Genomic DNA, 14,565 nt, shown 5'->3' on the forward strand with positions numbered 1-14,565 from the left:
ACTTTAGTTTATAATATATACATTATAGTTTAAGTACTTGTTCATAAACCAAACACTCTTTACTTACTACTATGAATCATAATTCAATCTCGATAACTTAAACCTAAACTCGTCAAGCTAGAAAAGATTCAACTTAGAAACTTAAACCATATTATATTTACATAACTTAAACAATCAACAAGTCCATCCAAGTCTTAAGTAACAAACAATGCACTAACATGGAATTTAATTTCAGAATAAAAACTGATGAATTATAGTTGGAGAATATATGAAGAAGACAGGCATATGCATGATTTCTAAAAATCCTTTGCCTCAAGAATTTTCCAATGAAAACAACTTGGAATATTTTTTATAACTATGGATATTATTTATTTATTATATACTAGACTAGAAGACTTTATTTGCATGGTTTAAAGGGCTGCCAACTGTTATTATTGTCTCATAGTATATATTTGTAGATAAAATGTTGGTAGCGTCCTTGCCCACAATAAATGACCCTAATTATTTAGGGGAAAAATCAACAATTATTTGATGGTCTAAAAGAAAAAATATTTAGGTGCCCACCAGCATAAATGTGTGAACTAATTATACTCTCCTAACTTTTCTCGAATCTTATTTTGAACCCATCTCGATCTGCCCCACATTTAAATGAAATTTGAGGATACATTTTCTGGAATATAAATGTCATGATAATGACTATTTTTTAAATAGGCAAATTATATTATTTTTGTGTATAATACTTTATGTGAAACTTGGTCCAAAATATTTTCTTATTTTTTATTTTATGCCCTAGAAAGGGAGGGGTTTGTTTTTACTTTGTGTTTATATTAAGAAATTTATAGAATATTTTAAAATAGCTTATATTGTAAATCATTTAAAATCTGCACCATGTGAACATAGTCACGTATGAAATAAATAGAAGAAAGAAGATACCAAAACGAGTCGACTTAAGTGGATCATGACTTCGCCAATCCATCTACAACACTCCAAGAACGTTATTTTCCTTTTTCTCTTAATATTTTCTATTGTCTTGAAAAAAGTTATTTCCCTACAAACATGTATCACAAGAAATTGATAAATTTAAAATAATTTTTTTTATATAGTATATATACTATAAGGTATCTCTTTGCCTAATTTTAATTTAATAATCATAACGTTCCAATCAATTTACAATATTGCGAAGCTTCTCTTTATCTTCTTCCACCCGTCTAAGTAAATCATGTTTTTGGTCTCCGTTGTTTGCCTACTTTTATGAAAATATAGAAAAGTCCAAGTGCCAAGTTGATCAAAGCCGTGCACCCTTAAATGAATTTAAAGAAAATACCCTACCTTAGTACTTATAATTTTAGTAATATAAATAAAATTTCTCTGTTTATTTATGTTAAGTTGGTCCAAATTCTATGATAAAGTTTATTTAGAACACAATTTTATAACTTTTTACATCTTATTATTTATCAAAAGTAAAAAAAAATGACAAACCATTTCATGTATTCCTATTTCGAAATCAAAATAAATACTACTAAAAAAATCAAGTTATCATATTTTTAGAGTATGCTCAATTATTGGTTATGATTGTTCTTACTTGGCTCGAGGCTAGCGCTGTCACATAAGAAAAAAAGCATGTGCACCGCCACATATCAACCAATCAAAAACCACCTTGTTAAAATCCAACGAAAGAATTATTGAAAACATTTTTAAATTTGTGTTTGAATTATTTTTTTTTCACTCTAAACTATTAACAGATTTAAAAATATACTTTTACCTGCCCCAATTTTGTAATATAAGTGAAATATCTTCCTAAATTATCGACTTTTATTAAGAGCACTATGTTTATTCGAAGATAAAATTAATAATTTACGTCACATGTTTTCAATAGGATCATTTTGTAATTATCGTATAACGCGAAGTACCTGATTACCAAAGTGATCTTCTTCCTTATAAAATTTCTTTGTTCTACTGTTAGCTAGAACAGAGAGAAAGAAGGTGAAGTGAGCTTTGATCTAAGATTTCTCCATTTCAATGGCGACCATCAATGGCTTGACCTCACCACAGCCCTTTCTCTCTCTACAAAAATCCAACTCAAAGCCCTTTCTCTCTCTATCGAAACCCATGAAGTCTCAATTCTTATTCAAAGGTCTTAAACAGCAGAATCAGCAGTTGAGGGATTGGGCTATAGTGGGTTCGGTAGCAAACGAAGCCGACGTGATTCCGGTTCAAAGTACTGACGTTACGGACCAGCAAAACGGAGTCGTAATTGGATTGGAAAGAGAACCGGAATTAGGGGGCGGAGAGATAGATATTGTAAATCAGGTGGTGGGTGGGTTTGGAAATGAAGGGAGGTTATCGTTTGAAGGTGCTGGTGGGTTTTCTTCGGCAAGTGGTGTTGGTGGGTCGGATGTGGAGAAACTTATTGATAGAGCTATAAATGCAACTATTGTGTTAGCTGCTGGATCTTTTGCTATTACTAAATTGCTCACTATTGATCATGATTACTGGCATGTAAGTTACTTGTTACTACTTGTATAAATAACTAATTTGCTGATTGTTCTGAGCATAAACATTTGCATATTGTGTCTCTCAAAAACTCATTAGCTTGGTGTACCTCGATTAATTCCACGGGATAACTACCATGGACTACCCCTGCCATACTAGATAACTCTATCCACCAAGGTTATGACAAATGAAAAGAAATCACATAGTGTTTTTGTCTTGCTAGTATTTGAATGTGAGACCTCATGATTCTCAATCCACTTCATTGACCAGTAGGCTACACGCAATGAAAAAGGATAAAGGAAAAATCTTTGCACCTTAAGCTAAGAAGATATGTTTAATATGTATAGCTTGACTGTCCAAGTACCTTCCATTTAGGTGGAAACACACACTGGTGCACACATAGATATATAAGTCGATTGATTTTGGTGCCTCTTGGATTGGTATGTTCTCTATGCTGTTGTTCAAGGGGGGAAATCCTCATGTAGATGTTTTGTTCTTGATTAAGGATCTGTATTTCTTGATGTCGTCAGTCTTCTGTGATTCAAATCATTTGCAGCTTATTCATGAATATCATGTCGCAGTTATTTACATGTGTATAGGCTGGGTTATGATGTTTATTTGTATCTGCTTTTGGTCTAATAGGAGAATCTAACAGTTCTATGCAGTCTAATTGGTTTTTTCCTTTGTATCATTTTTTTCTTATAGTTATATGTTCTTTTACTTGGATTTCACCACATTGAAACATATTTGTTTATTGTGGAATTAGTTCTTGTTATTTCTGGAGCAATTTGTAGTAATGTAAGCTCAAATACATATTTTCGAGGAGAATATAGCTCATTATCCTTCTCTTTCAGGGATGGACATTATTTGAGATATTGAGATATGCACCTCAGCACAACTGGGTTGCATACGAGGAAGCCCTTAAAAGAAATCCAGTTTTGGCTAAAATGGTTATCAGTGGAGTGGTTTACTCTGTTGGGGATTGGATTGCACAGGTTTGGGGATTGAATAGAAAATTTTGCAAATGCCATGAATCACTTGAAATTGTTTTTTCGCCACAAGTATTGATTAGTTTTCCCTGTAATTGCAGTGCTATGAAGGGAAGCCTCTTTTTGAAATCGATCGTGCACGTATGTTGAGATCAGGCTTAGTTGGATTCACGCTACATGGATCCCTATCTCATTATTATTATCAGTTTTGTGAGGTACTTCTATTTTTAAATGTTTCATACTTCCTTGACTGTGGAATTATAGGTTTTAATTGTTCTGGACTAAGCAACACACTCTGAATCGTATTAGGCACTGTTTCCTTTCGAAGATTGGTGGGTGGTTCCTGTCAAGGTTGCCTTTGATCAAACTGTTTGGTCAGCAATTTGGAACAGCATCTACTTCACAGTTTTGGGAATTTTACGTTTTGAATCTCCTCTTGCCATTTTCAGTGAATTGAAGGCTACGTTCTTGCCAATGTTGACGGTAAGAAGACCTTCTGCTCTTACTTGTTGCTTCAATTACAGTATCACCTTTATATAATTGAACTTATTCCGCATGTGGTTCTTAACATTATTGTTTCTTGGTTTTAATATCTATGAATTTATCATGTTATTTACCTTGACCATAGTTGCTAATGTGCGGCTCATGTTCATTTTCTCTTCAGTTTTGTGGCATTTATTCTGGTCCATAATTCTTTCATAGTTGAACATTACTTTGCATTTTCAAAGAAGATTTCTATGTCAGGGTGTTCATTTGAATCTCCATAATACTTCACTTGTCCAAATTAAACCTATGTTCTGTTGATAAATTGACATTTGGTGTGCAGATCTGAAAAGTGATTGAATGATAGTATCCTGTAGTTTACATCCTTCATAATTCGTTGTTTCTTGCATTCATGCTTCTATCATGCAACACATGCATCAGGATGCCCTTTTAACACAGATTCTCTTTATGTGGCTCATTTTCAGGCTGGTTGGAAGCTGTGGCCATTTGCTCATCTAATTACATATGGTGTAATTCCGGTTGAACAAAGGCTTCTTTGGGTTGACTGTGTGGAACTCATTTGGGTGACAATACTCTCAACGTAAGCATCCCAAATTCAATCACAATTTTTTACTTTTTTGGTGCATGGTATTCAAAGACTCAGTTTTGGAAATACTATAAGCATGATGGCATGAATAATTCAACACCGTATTCTTTCGAGGTAGTTAATTTTGCCAATGGTTTTTTCATTGAATGTTATCTTGGTTAAGGAAATTGATGGTAGTCCATCTTTATTCTCTTAGTATATATGTGAACTCCCAAAGGTTTCCTATTCTTCAAGAAGATGTTATCCATGGACTATTTAGAGGCAGGTAGATCAATCACTCCGCTTAGTCTTTTCGCACAGGGATAATCATGTTGACTTGCTGTCAGCTGTGAGAATTAGATTTCCTAATGAATGGTTAATCTACATGTTATTACTGCTTGTATTTGTTTTGTTTGTCCAATCGGTAGGACCTGTCTGTAGTACCCTACATTATTTCAAACTTTGATGACCAAATAATGCAAATGGAACTACACGAGGTGTGCATCATATTCTGACTTCATTTGTTTTTTTTATCTATTAGTTATTCAAATGAGAAATCAGAATCTAGAGTCTCTGAGGTGATCGTAGAAGCAGAGGCACAACCTCCCTCGATAAGCCCACCACAGGTATGTGAAATAGCTTCTTACTTGCAAGATGTGAATGTATGGTGAAGTCAGTATTGACATGCTACCTCAATTTGATGCGTTTTGTAGGAGTAAATGAATGGAAGAGCAATGACACAACAAAAATTCGCGGAAATGCATAGCTTTGAGGTGATATAGCTGCAGATACTTGCTGCACCATACTCTCAGAGAGCATCCTCTGAGATACTCGTTTATAATTTATGCATACTGCACGCAGCCCTCTTTCCTCCGCGTATGTACACAAATTCTTTTGTAGTAATTGTAAAATAGTGCAATCGCGACCTCTAATGTTGGTGCTGAAGTATATAGCTTATAACATAATATTAACTGTCTTAAAGGATCATGAAATATGAATGAAGGGAACTGGTGGTTCAAGCCTGTTACTGTGTTTGTTCTTCTCTTGTACATTTCATTTCTTTTGCAAACAACAATATACTCTATGTAATCTCACAAAGTGGGTGGGTCTGAAGAGGGTAAGATCTACGCAGAGTTAGACCCTCAGCTCAAAAGAAAGAATGATGCAATACTTGCTTAAAGCACATCTTCTACATGTCTCTTCACAAAAAAATGAAATTGCATTAAGCTTCCTTATATTTTGTTTAATAGTAAAGCTATCCCCTCTAGTTCTTGAAATTATACTACAACCCTCATGTCTTGGAATATTGTGAAAATTGCAACAACTTACAAGTAGTAGAAAAGAAGTTGGATACTTCTATTTCGGAAAAAATCTGTGCGGACTTGTTTTAAAGCTGATAGTATCATATTATATTAAGAGTATCTTTGGATTGTTAAGCTCAACAACAAAGTTTCTTCCTCAAACTTTTCAGTATTTGAAAGTTCATTTTCAAAGAATTCACTTTTTTTATGATGATGATGAATACCACATATGTTTTTTCTTTTTATAAGTTAGAGAGTAATTATGTATTTATCGCTCATAGTATTGTGACGCAGAGGTCAACTATTGCCCCACTCTATGTTCCTTTGGCTTATGTATTGTAAGGATGTATTTGTCACTCATAGTATCACGTAACAGAGGTCAATCTTGCCCCTCTCTATGTTCTTTTGGCTTATTTATTGAATTAAATTTCGAGAGAACTTTGATTTAAAAAGAAGATATTTTTACGCTAGGTGATGAAAATGGGCTCTTACAATTAGTATAAACATTTTTATCAAATTACCTAACATATTAAGATTTTACCTAAAAAAGCAATTTAGCTAAATAAAGATCCCATAATTTTAGGCTCTTATTTTGAGCTCTTCCTACCACCTAACACTATCATCTTCCCTTTTATTTTACCACTAGAAAACTAAGGAGCGATGGTAGAGGTGAACCACCGAGATATAAGTTCTTTAAAAGCGTGAGACATGATTTATGAAATATCATAATAATAATAAAAAAATTTATGTACCATGAAAAAGTAAATTATCTTAAAGAGTAAAAATTAAAGAAAAGCATAAGTGTAAATGACTGTAATTCCCCCCCACCCCCCCACCCCCCAAGGGCACTATTACTATTTGAACAAAAATCAAACCTTTATGTATTTCTTACCTCGTTAAATCATATGATAAATAATAAATTTATATGATTTAATATAAACAACATGTGAAAATAAATATTTAACCATTAGTGCCTGTAGAAGAGGTCATGATGTAGTCAATTTTCTCTAACCTACTAACATTAGGAGTCTAATCCATCAATTTTTCTAGCAATTATTATTTGCTTAATCTTTGGCCATGGGCTTAATAATTATAAATAATAATAGACCTTTTTTTGGAAGTAATATACCATATATATCTATCTATCAACAAGATAGTGCATTCACCATAATATCATTAAAATCAGTTGAGAAAGATTATGACAATGTATTATCATTTCAAGTGGGCTTAACAGAAATTTCAACATATTTATTGAAGTCATAAATTCAAACTGACCATCCCTTTTCAGCAAATAAAATTTAAATAATATCTTTTAGACCCCTTTTCATTTTACTCAAAAAAGAATTTCTTAACCTCTAAATGTATAATTTTGAAATTGAGGTACATGAACTATTTTAATCTAGCAAGTAAAAGATATTATTTCTTCTTTTGTACACTTGGCAATACATATACGTACGTATGATACAACGTATTTTAGGAATGCAAAAAATATATATATACTAAAAATCAGGTATTTCGTTGAACTTACGTCAAGTAAAAAGATAAAAAAGAAATATATAATATAATGTGTGTTCACACTTATATGTATACTTGTTGTATATAGATGATGTGAAGCCATGATATTGATACATGCATTTGGATTCTTTTTAAATATTATGTTGCTAAAATAAGAAGTAGGGAAATGAAATCATATTAAAGTAGTTTTGTTATGTTTCCTTGAAAAGGAAATGCAATTAACATAATAATTAAAAAAAGAAAAGATTATATGTTTTTTTTTGGAGATAATGATTCCCCTTTGATGATAGTGAAATGGTCCCAAGTCAACAAAGAAAGAAAGGTAATTGTGAGGTAGCATCTTGTTGTCAATATTGTGAGGACCTATAGCTCTTGGAATATACTTTTGCCCATCTCTAATCCAAGAAAATGAGTAGAGATATAATCAAAGAAAAAGTATGACATCCCAAGTATATCTAGACAATATATCATGGAATTTCCTATTCAAATAATTTTATTAGTTTCTCCTAAATACAAAAAGCAAAAGCTCCTTATTAATATATCATGTCAAAAGATGAAGGTTTAAATTTTGACAGAGTCAAAAGATTTAGATGATTTTCTTTTGTAGCCTGAGTTGAATTTAGGATTTAAACTCAATGAATCAAATTATTACGTTTCTTATAACACTGAACTCATCACAACAACAACGTACATCATATTTAGTGTAATTCTACAAACTATGATTTGAAAAAGTTAGTGAGTACACAGTCCATCTTAATCCTATCTTAAATAGTACATAACTCTTTGTGTTGTTAAAATTATACACTCTGATGTAATATTAGTTGAGATTTTAATATATAAATGTATACTTCGAAAATTATAGGTTCAAATGAACTTATAACAAAAACTGCATCTACTTATGTCTATACCTAGTTTTGATCGACAAAATTATTTAATATCTTCGTTGATAGAAAGTAATATGTATCTAATATAAAATTGAAGTGTGTATAAATTAACTCGAACACCACTGTAATTAAAAATATTATCATGCCAAATTAATTAATGGAAAAGGGATTATGTTTTTTTCTTTTTTTTCTCTTTAAATAAATAATACTTATATTGGATCCAATAATCCAATAGTCATTGAGATTATCTTTCTATTTGTTTGATTCTCTCTCCAAATAAAATAATTGCATCAATCATGTCATGTATGCAATGTATGATCCCTCTAGAATATGTCACTATTAATTACTAAGCTTTCCACAACAACAAATGATTCTTATCTTTTTCCTTAACAAGATTTCTTTTCTTCTAAGGTAGCAAATTTCACTACTTAATTAATGATATTCTATTCTTTTAGGAAATTAAAAACCAATTATTTATCAAAATTAGTAACCTACCTTACTAGCTACTTATCAAATAATTATAGAATTAGTAAATACAATCTCTAATTTAATTAATCTTTAGGGTTTTGTGAATCTTTTTTTTTAAAATAGTACGTAATTTAGTAATCTATTTGGTTCTTCTTTCTGATCGTAACAATAACTAAGTTTCAATTCTAAATAAGTCATGATCAATTATACAAATGATAAATCGTTACTGATCATGTTTTTCGAACTAAATTCATGTCAAGCCAACAGAAATAAAAATAAAATAAAATGTGCATAGTATATTTTTCCCCAATAAGATATAAAATATATATGATTGATTAATTACAAGATTTGTTTCTATGCATCTCTATTCACAGACAAACCTTGCAGATGTATGTATTTTTTATATATATATAGAACTGTAAAGTAAAAACAAACAGTTAATAAAACAAAAATATACATGTCCTCACCTAATTATTATTATTTTTTCACTAAACTGTAAATCATCTAATTTAAAACCAACAAAATCTCAATACCCAAATCCAGCAATCCCACTAATCTAATTTAACACCCTCGTTAATCGATAATAATTAGTTAGGATCCTGTAATAATCAAACATCTTTAATTTGTATGGTATAATAATATATGATTCACAATATCGTCTTCTTTTTTTTTAATTCGATATCTAAGAGTACCAATTCATGCCCGAATAAGGTTGTCGAAAAACTCCGTCACTTAGAGATCCTAGTACTTGTTGTTGATGGAGTGACGGAGTTTGAGGAAGTTGACTCAAAAGACTTACAATGGATCCATTGTGTTCATCTGCTCGAGCATTCATATTTAATCCGTCTTCCATATTCTCCGTCAAAAACCTTTTTGTTGATTGAGAATTATCATTACTAGCTCCTCCATCTTGATCATTCCAATACAAATTTGCTAGTGGCCTTTTTGAAGAAAATTGTGATCCACCTTCATATAAATTTTGGTCATTTTGATCATGAAGTAATGTAGTACCAAAATTTGAAGATTTTAGTTGTGGTATTTTTGGTTGACCAAATATATTTGGCATTGGCATTGAATTTGGTATACATGATGGATTAATTGATGATGATCCCATCATCATATCAATATTCAAATCATCTCTTTCATGATCAATTGACCTTTGAGTATTATTCTTGTTGTAAATTCTACATAAAACCCAATCATCTAGCTGCATATTTAAAAAAATAAAAATAAAAAATTGATTAGTCAATTCAAGACAATCAAATGTAATACTTTCAAAAGTCAATTTTGTTAAATCCTTTTCTTTTTGCTAACTAGATTCTTCCATGTGTGTGGCGGCTATATCAGGTACGTAATATCTGTATCGAGGCAAGATATTTCATTACGAGTATTCAAGATTTAAATATAAAATGTCAAATTGACTACTATTTATCATTTTATATAGTTACGCCACTGAATACATCTATCTTAAAGGGAGATATAATATATAATCAACTATTTAATTATATCTATTTTTTGTAAAGAAAAAAAAAAAACATAGATAAAACATAAAATGCATTATGTTAAAAAAAGTACTTACCCTTAGTGATTTTTTATTGGCAAGGTCACAACCAGGAGGCTTATTATTTGTTTTATTGTCAGCAAGCCTATATTCATGCATGATCCAATTTGTTTTCACACCTTTGGGTGGTTTGCCACCATAAAAGACCAATGCTTTTTTGACACCTACTTTTTGGGTCCCGCCGGCGGTGAGCACCGGCTTGTCAGTTCCGGTAGCTTTCCAATAACCGGAAGTTGCTGCCCTATTTGGCCTCGCCCCATTTGGATACTTCCTATCCCTTGGACTGAAGAAGTACCATTCTTGTTCTCCAAATGTAGCCTTAGCTGAAAATGAAAATTGTAAAACGGGCTTGAAACTCGTCAAAATTTCAAAATTGCCCTTTTATAAAAAAGAACTCTATTCCATGGGAGAAGGAAAAGGGAAATATAGAAAGAGAGAATAACGAGAATCAAATTCATGCATGATGAAAAATTCTCAAACACTCAAAAAGTTAAAGCAAATTTTGACTTGTCATTTATGACATGAGAGAAGAAGGAAAGGGAAATAAAAAAGAAAAATAACGAGGATAAAATTCACGATTATTGTGTGAAAAAGTTTCCAACATATTTTAAAAGTATCCTTTTTATTATATAAGATGGAAAAAAGTGATAAAGCGATAAAAACAAGGTATAACGCAAATTAAATTCACGCTTATTGTGTGAAGAAAATTCTCAAACACTCAAAAAATTCAAAGTTACTATTTTTAACATAGGAAAAGAAACGGGAAATAAAAAAAATGAACAACAAGAAGAGAATCAAAATTAGAACATCTCAATTCTCAAGCACTCAAAAGTCATCAAAATTTCGAAATTGCCATTTCAATATTTTTCTATTACATGAAAGAAGAAGAAAAAAATTAGGAAAAAAAAAAAAAGATGAATGACAAGAATTAAATTCACATTTATTATTTGAATAAATCTCAAACACTTAATAATAAAAAAAAATAAAATCAAAATCACCATTTTATTACGTCAAGAAGAAGAAGAACGAGAGGAGATCAAACACAAACTTATCGAGTGAAAAATTCTCAAACACTTGAAAAAAATTATCGAAAAATCAAAATTTTGAATTCACACTTATTATGTGAAAAAACTCTCAAACACTTAAAATTCCACAAAAGATCAAAGTTACCATTTTATAACATGAAAAAAAAGAAGGGGGAGGAGAAATAAAAAAGTGGAACAACGAGATAATCAAACTCACACTTATTGTATGAATATTTATTTTTTCAAACATCTAAAATTCGTTAAAAAATTACCATGAGAAATAAAAAGAGAGAACAACGAAAATCAAACTCGCACAAAACACACATCAATCGATACCACCAAACTATAAACCGCGATAAAAATATTACATACCAGGTAGTTCCCAAGGATCAAATTTGTAAAGATCAACTTCAGCAATAATAGAAACAGGAAGAGGAACAGAGGCAACTCTTTTCTTAAGATAATGAACAACAAGTTCTTCATCAGTAGGATGAAATCGAAATCCAGGTGGCAATTGAGGCTGATGATGAGAGCCGGTTGATGAATCGGTACTCTCCATTAACACAATAATTGATAAATTTTCAAATATATTTAATCAAAGCGAGCTGATTATAAAAACTATATAATAAAATAATAATAATAACAAGAAGAAAGAAGAGTAAATTGTATGGTACGAAAATTCAGCTTAAAGATATTTAGAAGTTTAGGAGAGAGAGAAATGGTGTGTGTGCTGTGAGTTAGTAGTACAACAATACAGAAAATCAGCTGGAAATTGGTTTGGTTAATAATATTTGGCTCTTCTTCCCCCCAACTTCTTTTTATATGGGGTACATTTTAGTTTATTTTTATTATTTTATACATTAGTACTGTAAAAATAAATAAACTACTAGTACTAGTAAAATTTAGCCAAATAGAGTATCTACTTACTCTATTTTTAAAAATTCTATCACTTATATCATATTTGTTTGAGACAAGTCTATCAAAAAAATAATTTTTTTTATCTTTTTCAGACTTTACTTGTTATAATATTAGATATGTTATTGACGATGATGTGCTTAGATAATAATAAATAAATATTACATCATTGATAGCGGTGGAGTTGCGTTTTCTTTTTTAATTAAGGAAATTCAAAATTAAAGAAGTAATATGAAAAATTTAAGGGATTTTATTACTAGTATTTTTAAAAATAATTATATATATTCTTATTATTATTATTATTATTTTCTTTCTTTCTTTCTTTTTTCGGCGAATTAGAAAATCAATTGTTGATACAAAATTTAAGGTCCTTGACATTGAATTCATTATGTTAAATGGAATCATACTTACTATTGCGATTTTAGAAGTTTTTTTTACACAAATTTATGCACGGTGCTAAAATTGAATTTAAACAATTTGACACTGAAAAACTACAACCGCTTTTGTGCTCCCCCTGACTACGCCCATGGTAATAATAGTTTAATCGGTTGTAACCGTTTATTTACCCTATTTTCTACCAAGTAGAAATATAATAATTACCTATTTTCTATCAAGTAGAAATATTAAGAGATCATACATATTTTTTATTGTGATTTTAGTGGCTTTTTGTACACAAATTTATACACTGTGCTAAATTATTGAATTTAAATGAATCAATCCTAAAAAGCTACGACCGTTCACTTTTATATGCCCCTGACTTCGCCCACGATTATCAGTAGTTTTAATCGGTTGTAACCGTTTACTTAGCCTATTTTCTACCAAGTAGAAATATAATAATTACATGTTTACTACAAAGTAGAAAAAATATAAGATCATATATGCCCCAATTGGTTGCAACCGTTCACTTACCCTATTTTCTAGCAAGTAATAACATCATAATAAACTTTTTAATAATCTTACCATGCAAGTAACTTTTACAATATAAAAAACAATAATAATACACTCAAGATTATCTGATAAGGACGAGTATACACAACTTTAAACCATATAAAATTCATACTTAAACATTTAAAAATAATGTGTATAGCTACAACTTGTGATGAGAAATATTCTCAACCTATGGCTGTATACCATGTAAAGACAGAGGGGTACATTTGTCATTTTATAGAAAAACGTAGTCCATGTAATATATAGTTATTTTTTTTAATTATTTTTTTCATTTTCTCTATCGGTATCAAGTACATATATTGGAGCTCGATTATTTCAGATTCGCACCATGTAGGAACTCATTTGGGAGAAAGCGCTCACATAGAAAGATTTTTTTCATATTCTCAAAGTTCAAACTTGAGATCTCTAATAAAAAAAGGAACAACTCCATTTACAACATCACATCCGTTAGTGGATTTTTATGAGGTGATTAGTAGCTATCAATGACGTAATTAAGCGATTGTGAACTGAAAATTAGGCCTTTAATTAATCGACACGCATGGTTATATGATATAAGGTTAGCTCGACACGTGATGAGGTTGAAAAGAAGGCAAATGGGGTCCACCTCTAATCTAAATATTAAGGGAACAATTTTTTTTTATAAAGTTTGATTTAATCTATACCAAGATAAGTTCCTCATCTAAAATGTGTCAACCTCAAAAAGACAAAAAATAAATAAATTACCATTCGTTTGAATTAGTTGATTAAAAATAGCTGATAAATATCAAATATCGAAAAGTAATTTTAGGTGCTGAAAAAATTAAGAGTAATAAAAAAAACGTTAATATATTTGGTAAAAAGTGTTTTTTACATAAAATGATCGAAATATCCTTAAAATATTTTCAAATGTATAAATTTTAAAGCGCATTACAAAAATGATGAATCAATAATATAAGTAGAGAAATAAATAAATAAATCTTATGTTTTAGGATGAGTATTGTAGATATTACAAATGATTTAAACTCGTAAAAGATTGACTTGGTTAAACTATAAGTATTTATAAGCTATAAAATTATAAGTTGAAAATGACTAACTAATAAGGATTTTAGGTTATAATTTTTTTTCTATGTTTGTCAAATTTGTATGTAAGTTAATATTCTAAGTGTTTATTAATTAGTTTTATCTGTTTATAATAAGCTTATTCAATTACTTTCTTCATGTCTCGAACCTTAAAGATCAATGTTCAAATTCAGTAAATAATACGGTTAAACGTTGACAAATACATTTATTTGATACAAGTACAAATAAAAAAATAATAATAAATATATATCTGTTAGAATCATTGAGATGCATACAAAGTGATTAAAATACGATCATCGTAAATAAAAGATAAAAATGTGAAGCTTTTTTGTGCTAAC

The 14,565-nt window shown here is 30.2% G+C and overlaps 2 protein-coding genes across 2 annotated transcripts; one reads left to right on the top strand and one right to left on the bottom strand.

Moving 5' to 3' along the window:
- Window positions 1-1,950: 1,950 nt before the first annotated feature.
- Window positions 1,951-5,498, top strand: LOC125875626 (uncharacterized). The gene is made up of 7 exons (XM_049556622.1): window positions 1,951-2,499; window positions 3,348-3,488; window positions 3,584-3,697; window positions 3,792-3,965; window positions 4,451-4,566; window positions 5,093-5,177; window positions 5,265-5,498. The coding sequence occupies exons 1-7, from the start codon at window positions 2,020-2,022 to the stop codon at window positions 5,268-5,270; spliced, it is 1,116 nt and encodes a 371-aa protein (XP_049412579.1). The 5' UTR covers window positions 1,951-2,019; the 3' UTR covers window positions 5,271-5,498.
- Window positions 5,499-9,018: 3,520 nt separating this feature from the next.
- On the bottom strand, window positions 9,019-12,101 carry LOC125875631 (NAC transcription factor 56-like). Its single transcript, XM_049556628.1, has 3 exons — window positions 11,678-12,101; window positions 10,299-10,603; window positions 9,019-9,926 (listed from the first exon to the last, which is right to left on the bottom strand). The coding sequence occupies exons 1-3, from the start codon at window positions 11,862-11,864 to the stop codon at window positions 9,402-9,404; spliced, it is 1,017 nt and encodes a 338-aa protein (XP_049412585.1). The 5' UTR covers window positions 11,865-12,101; the 3' UTR covers window positions 9,019-9,401.
- Window positions 12,102-14,565: the final 2,464 nt, after the last annotated feature.

This window comes from Solanum stenotomum, chromosome 9 (genome assembly GCF_019186545.1).
Source record: "Solanum stenotomum isolate F172 chromosome 9, ASM1918654v1, whole genome shotgun sequence".
In the NCBI taxonomy this organism is placed as follows: domain Eukaryota; kingdom Viridiplantae; phylum Streptophyta; class Magnoliopsida; order Solanales; family Solanaceae; genus Solanum; species Solanum stenotomum.

Coding starts and splice junctions, on each gene's coding strand:
- LOC125875626 (XM_049556622.1), top strand. CDS start 2,020: ATGGCGACCATCAATGGCTTGACCTCACCACAGCCCTTTCTCTCTCTA. Junction 2,500..3,347: donor TTGATCATGATTACTGGCAT/GTAAGTTACTTG, acceptor CTTCTCTTTCAG/GGATGGACATTATTTGAGAT. Junction 3,489..3,583: donor TTGGGGATTGGATTGCACAG/GTTTGGGGATTG, acceptor CTGTAATTGCAG/TGCTATGAAGGGAAGCCTCT.
- LOC125875631 (XM_049556628.1), bottom strand. CDS start 11,864: ATGGAGAGTACCGATTCATCAACCGGCTCTCATCATCAGCCTCAATTG. Junction 10,604..11,677: donor TGATCCTTGGGAACTACCTG/GTATGTAATATT, acceptor TTTCATTTTCAG/CTAAGGCTACATTTGGAGAA. Junction 9,927..10,298: donor CCAATAAAAAATCACTAAGG/GTAAGTACTTTT, acceptor TTAAATATGCAG/CTAGATGATTGGGTTTTATG.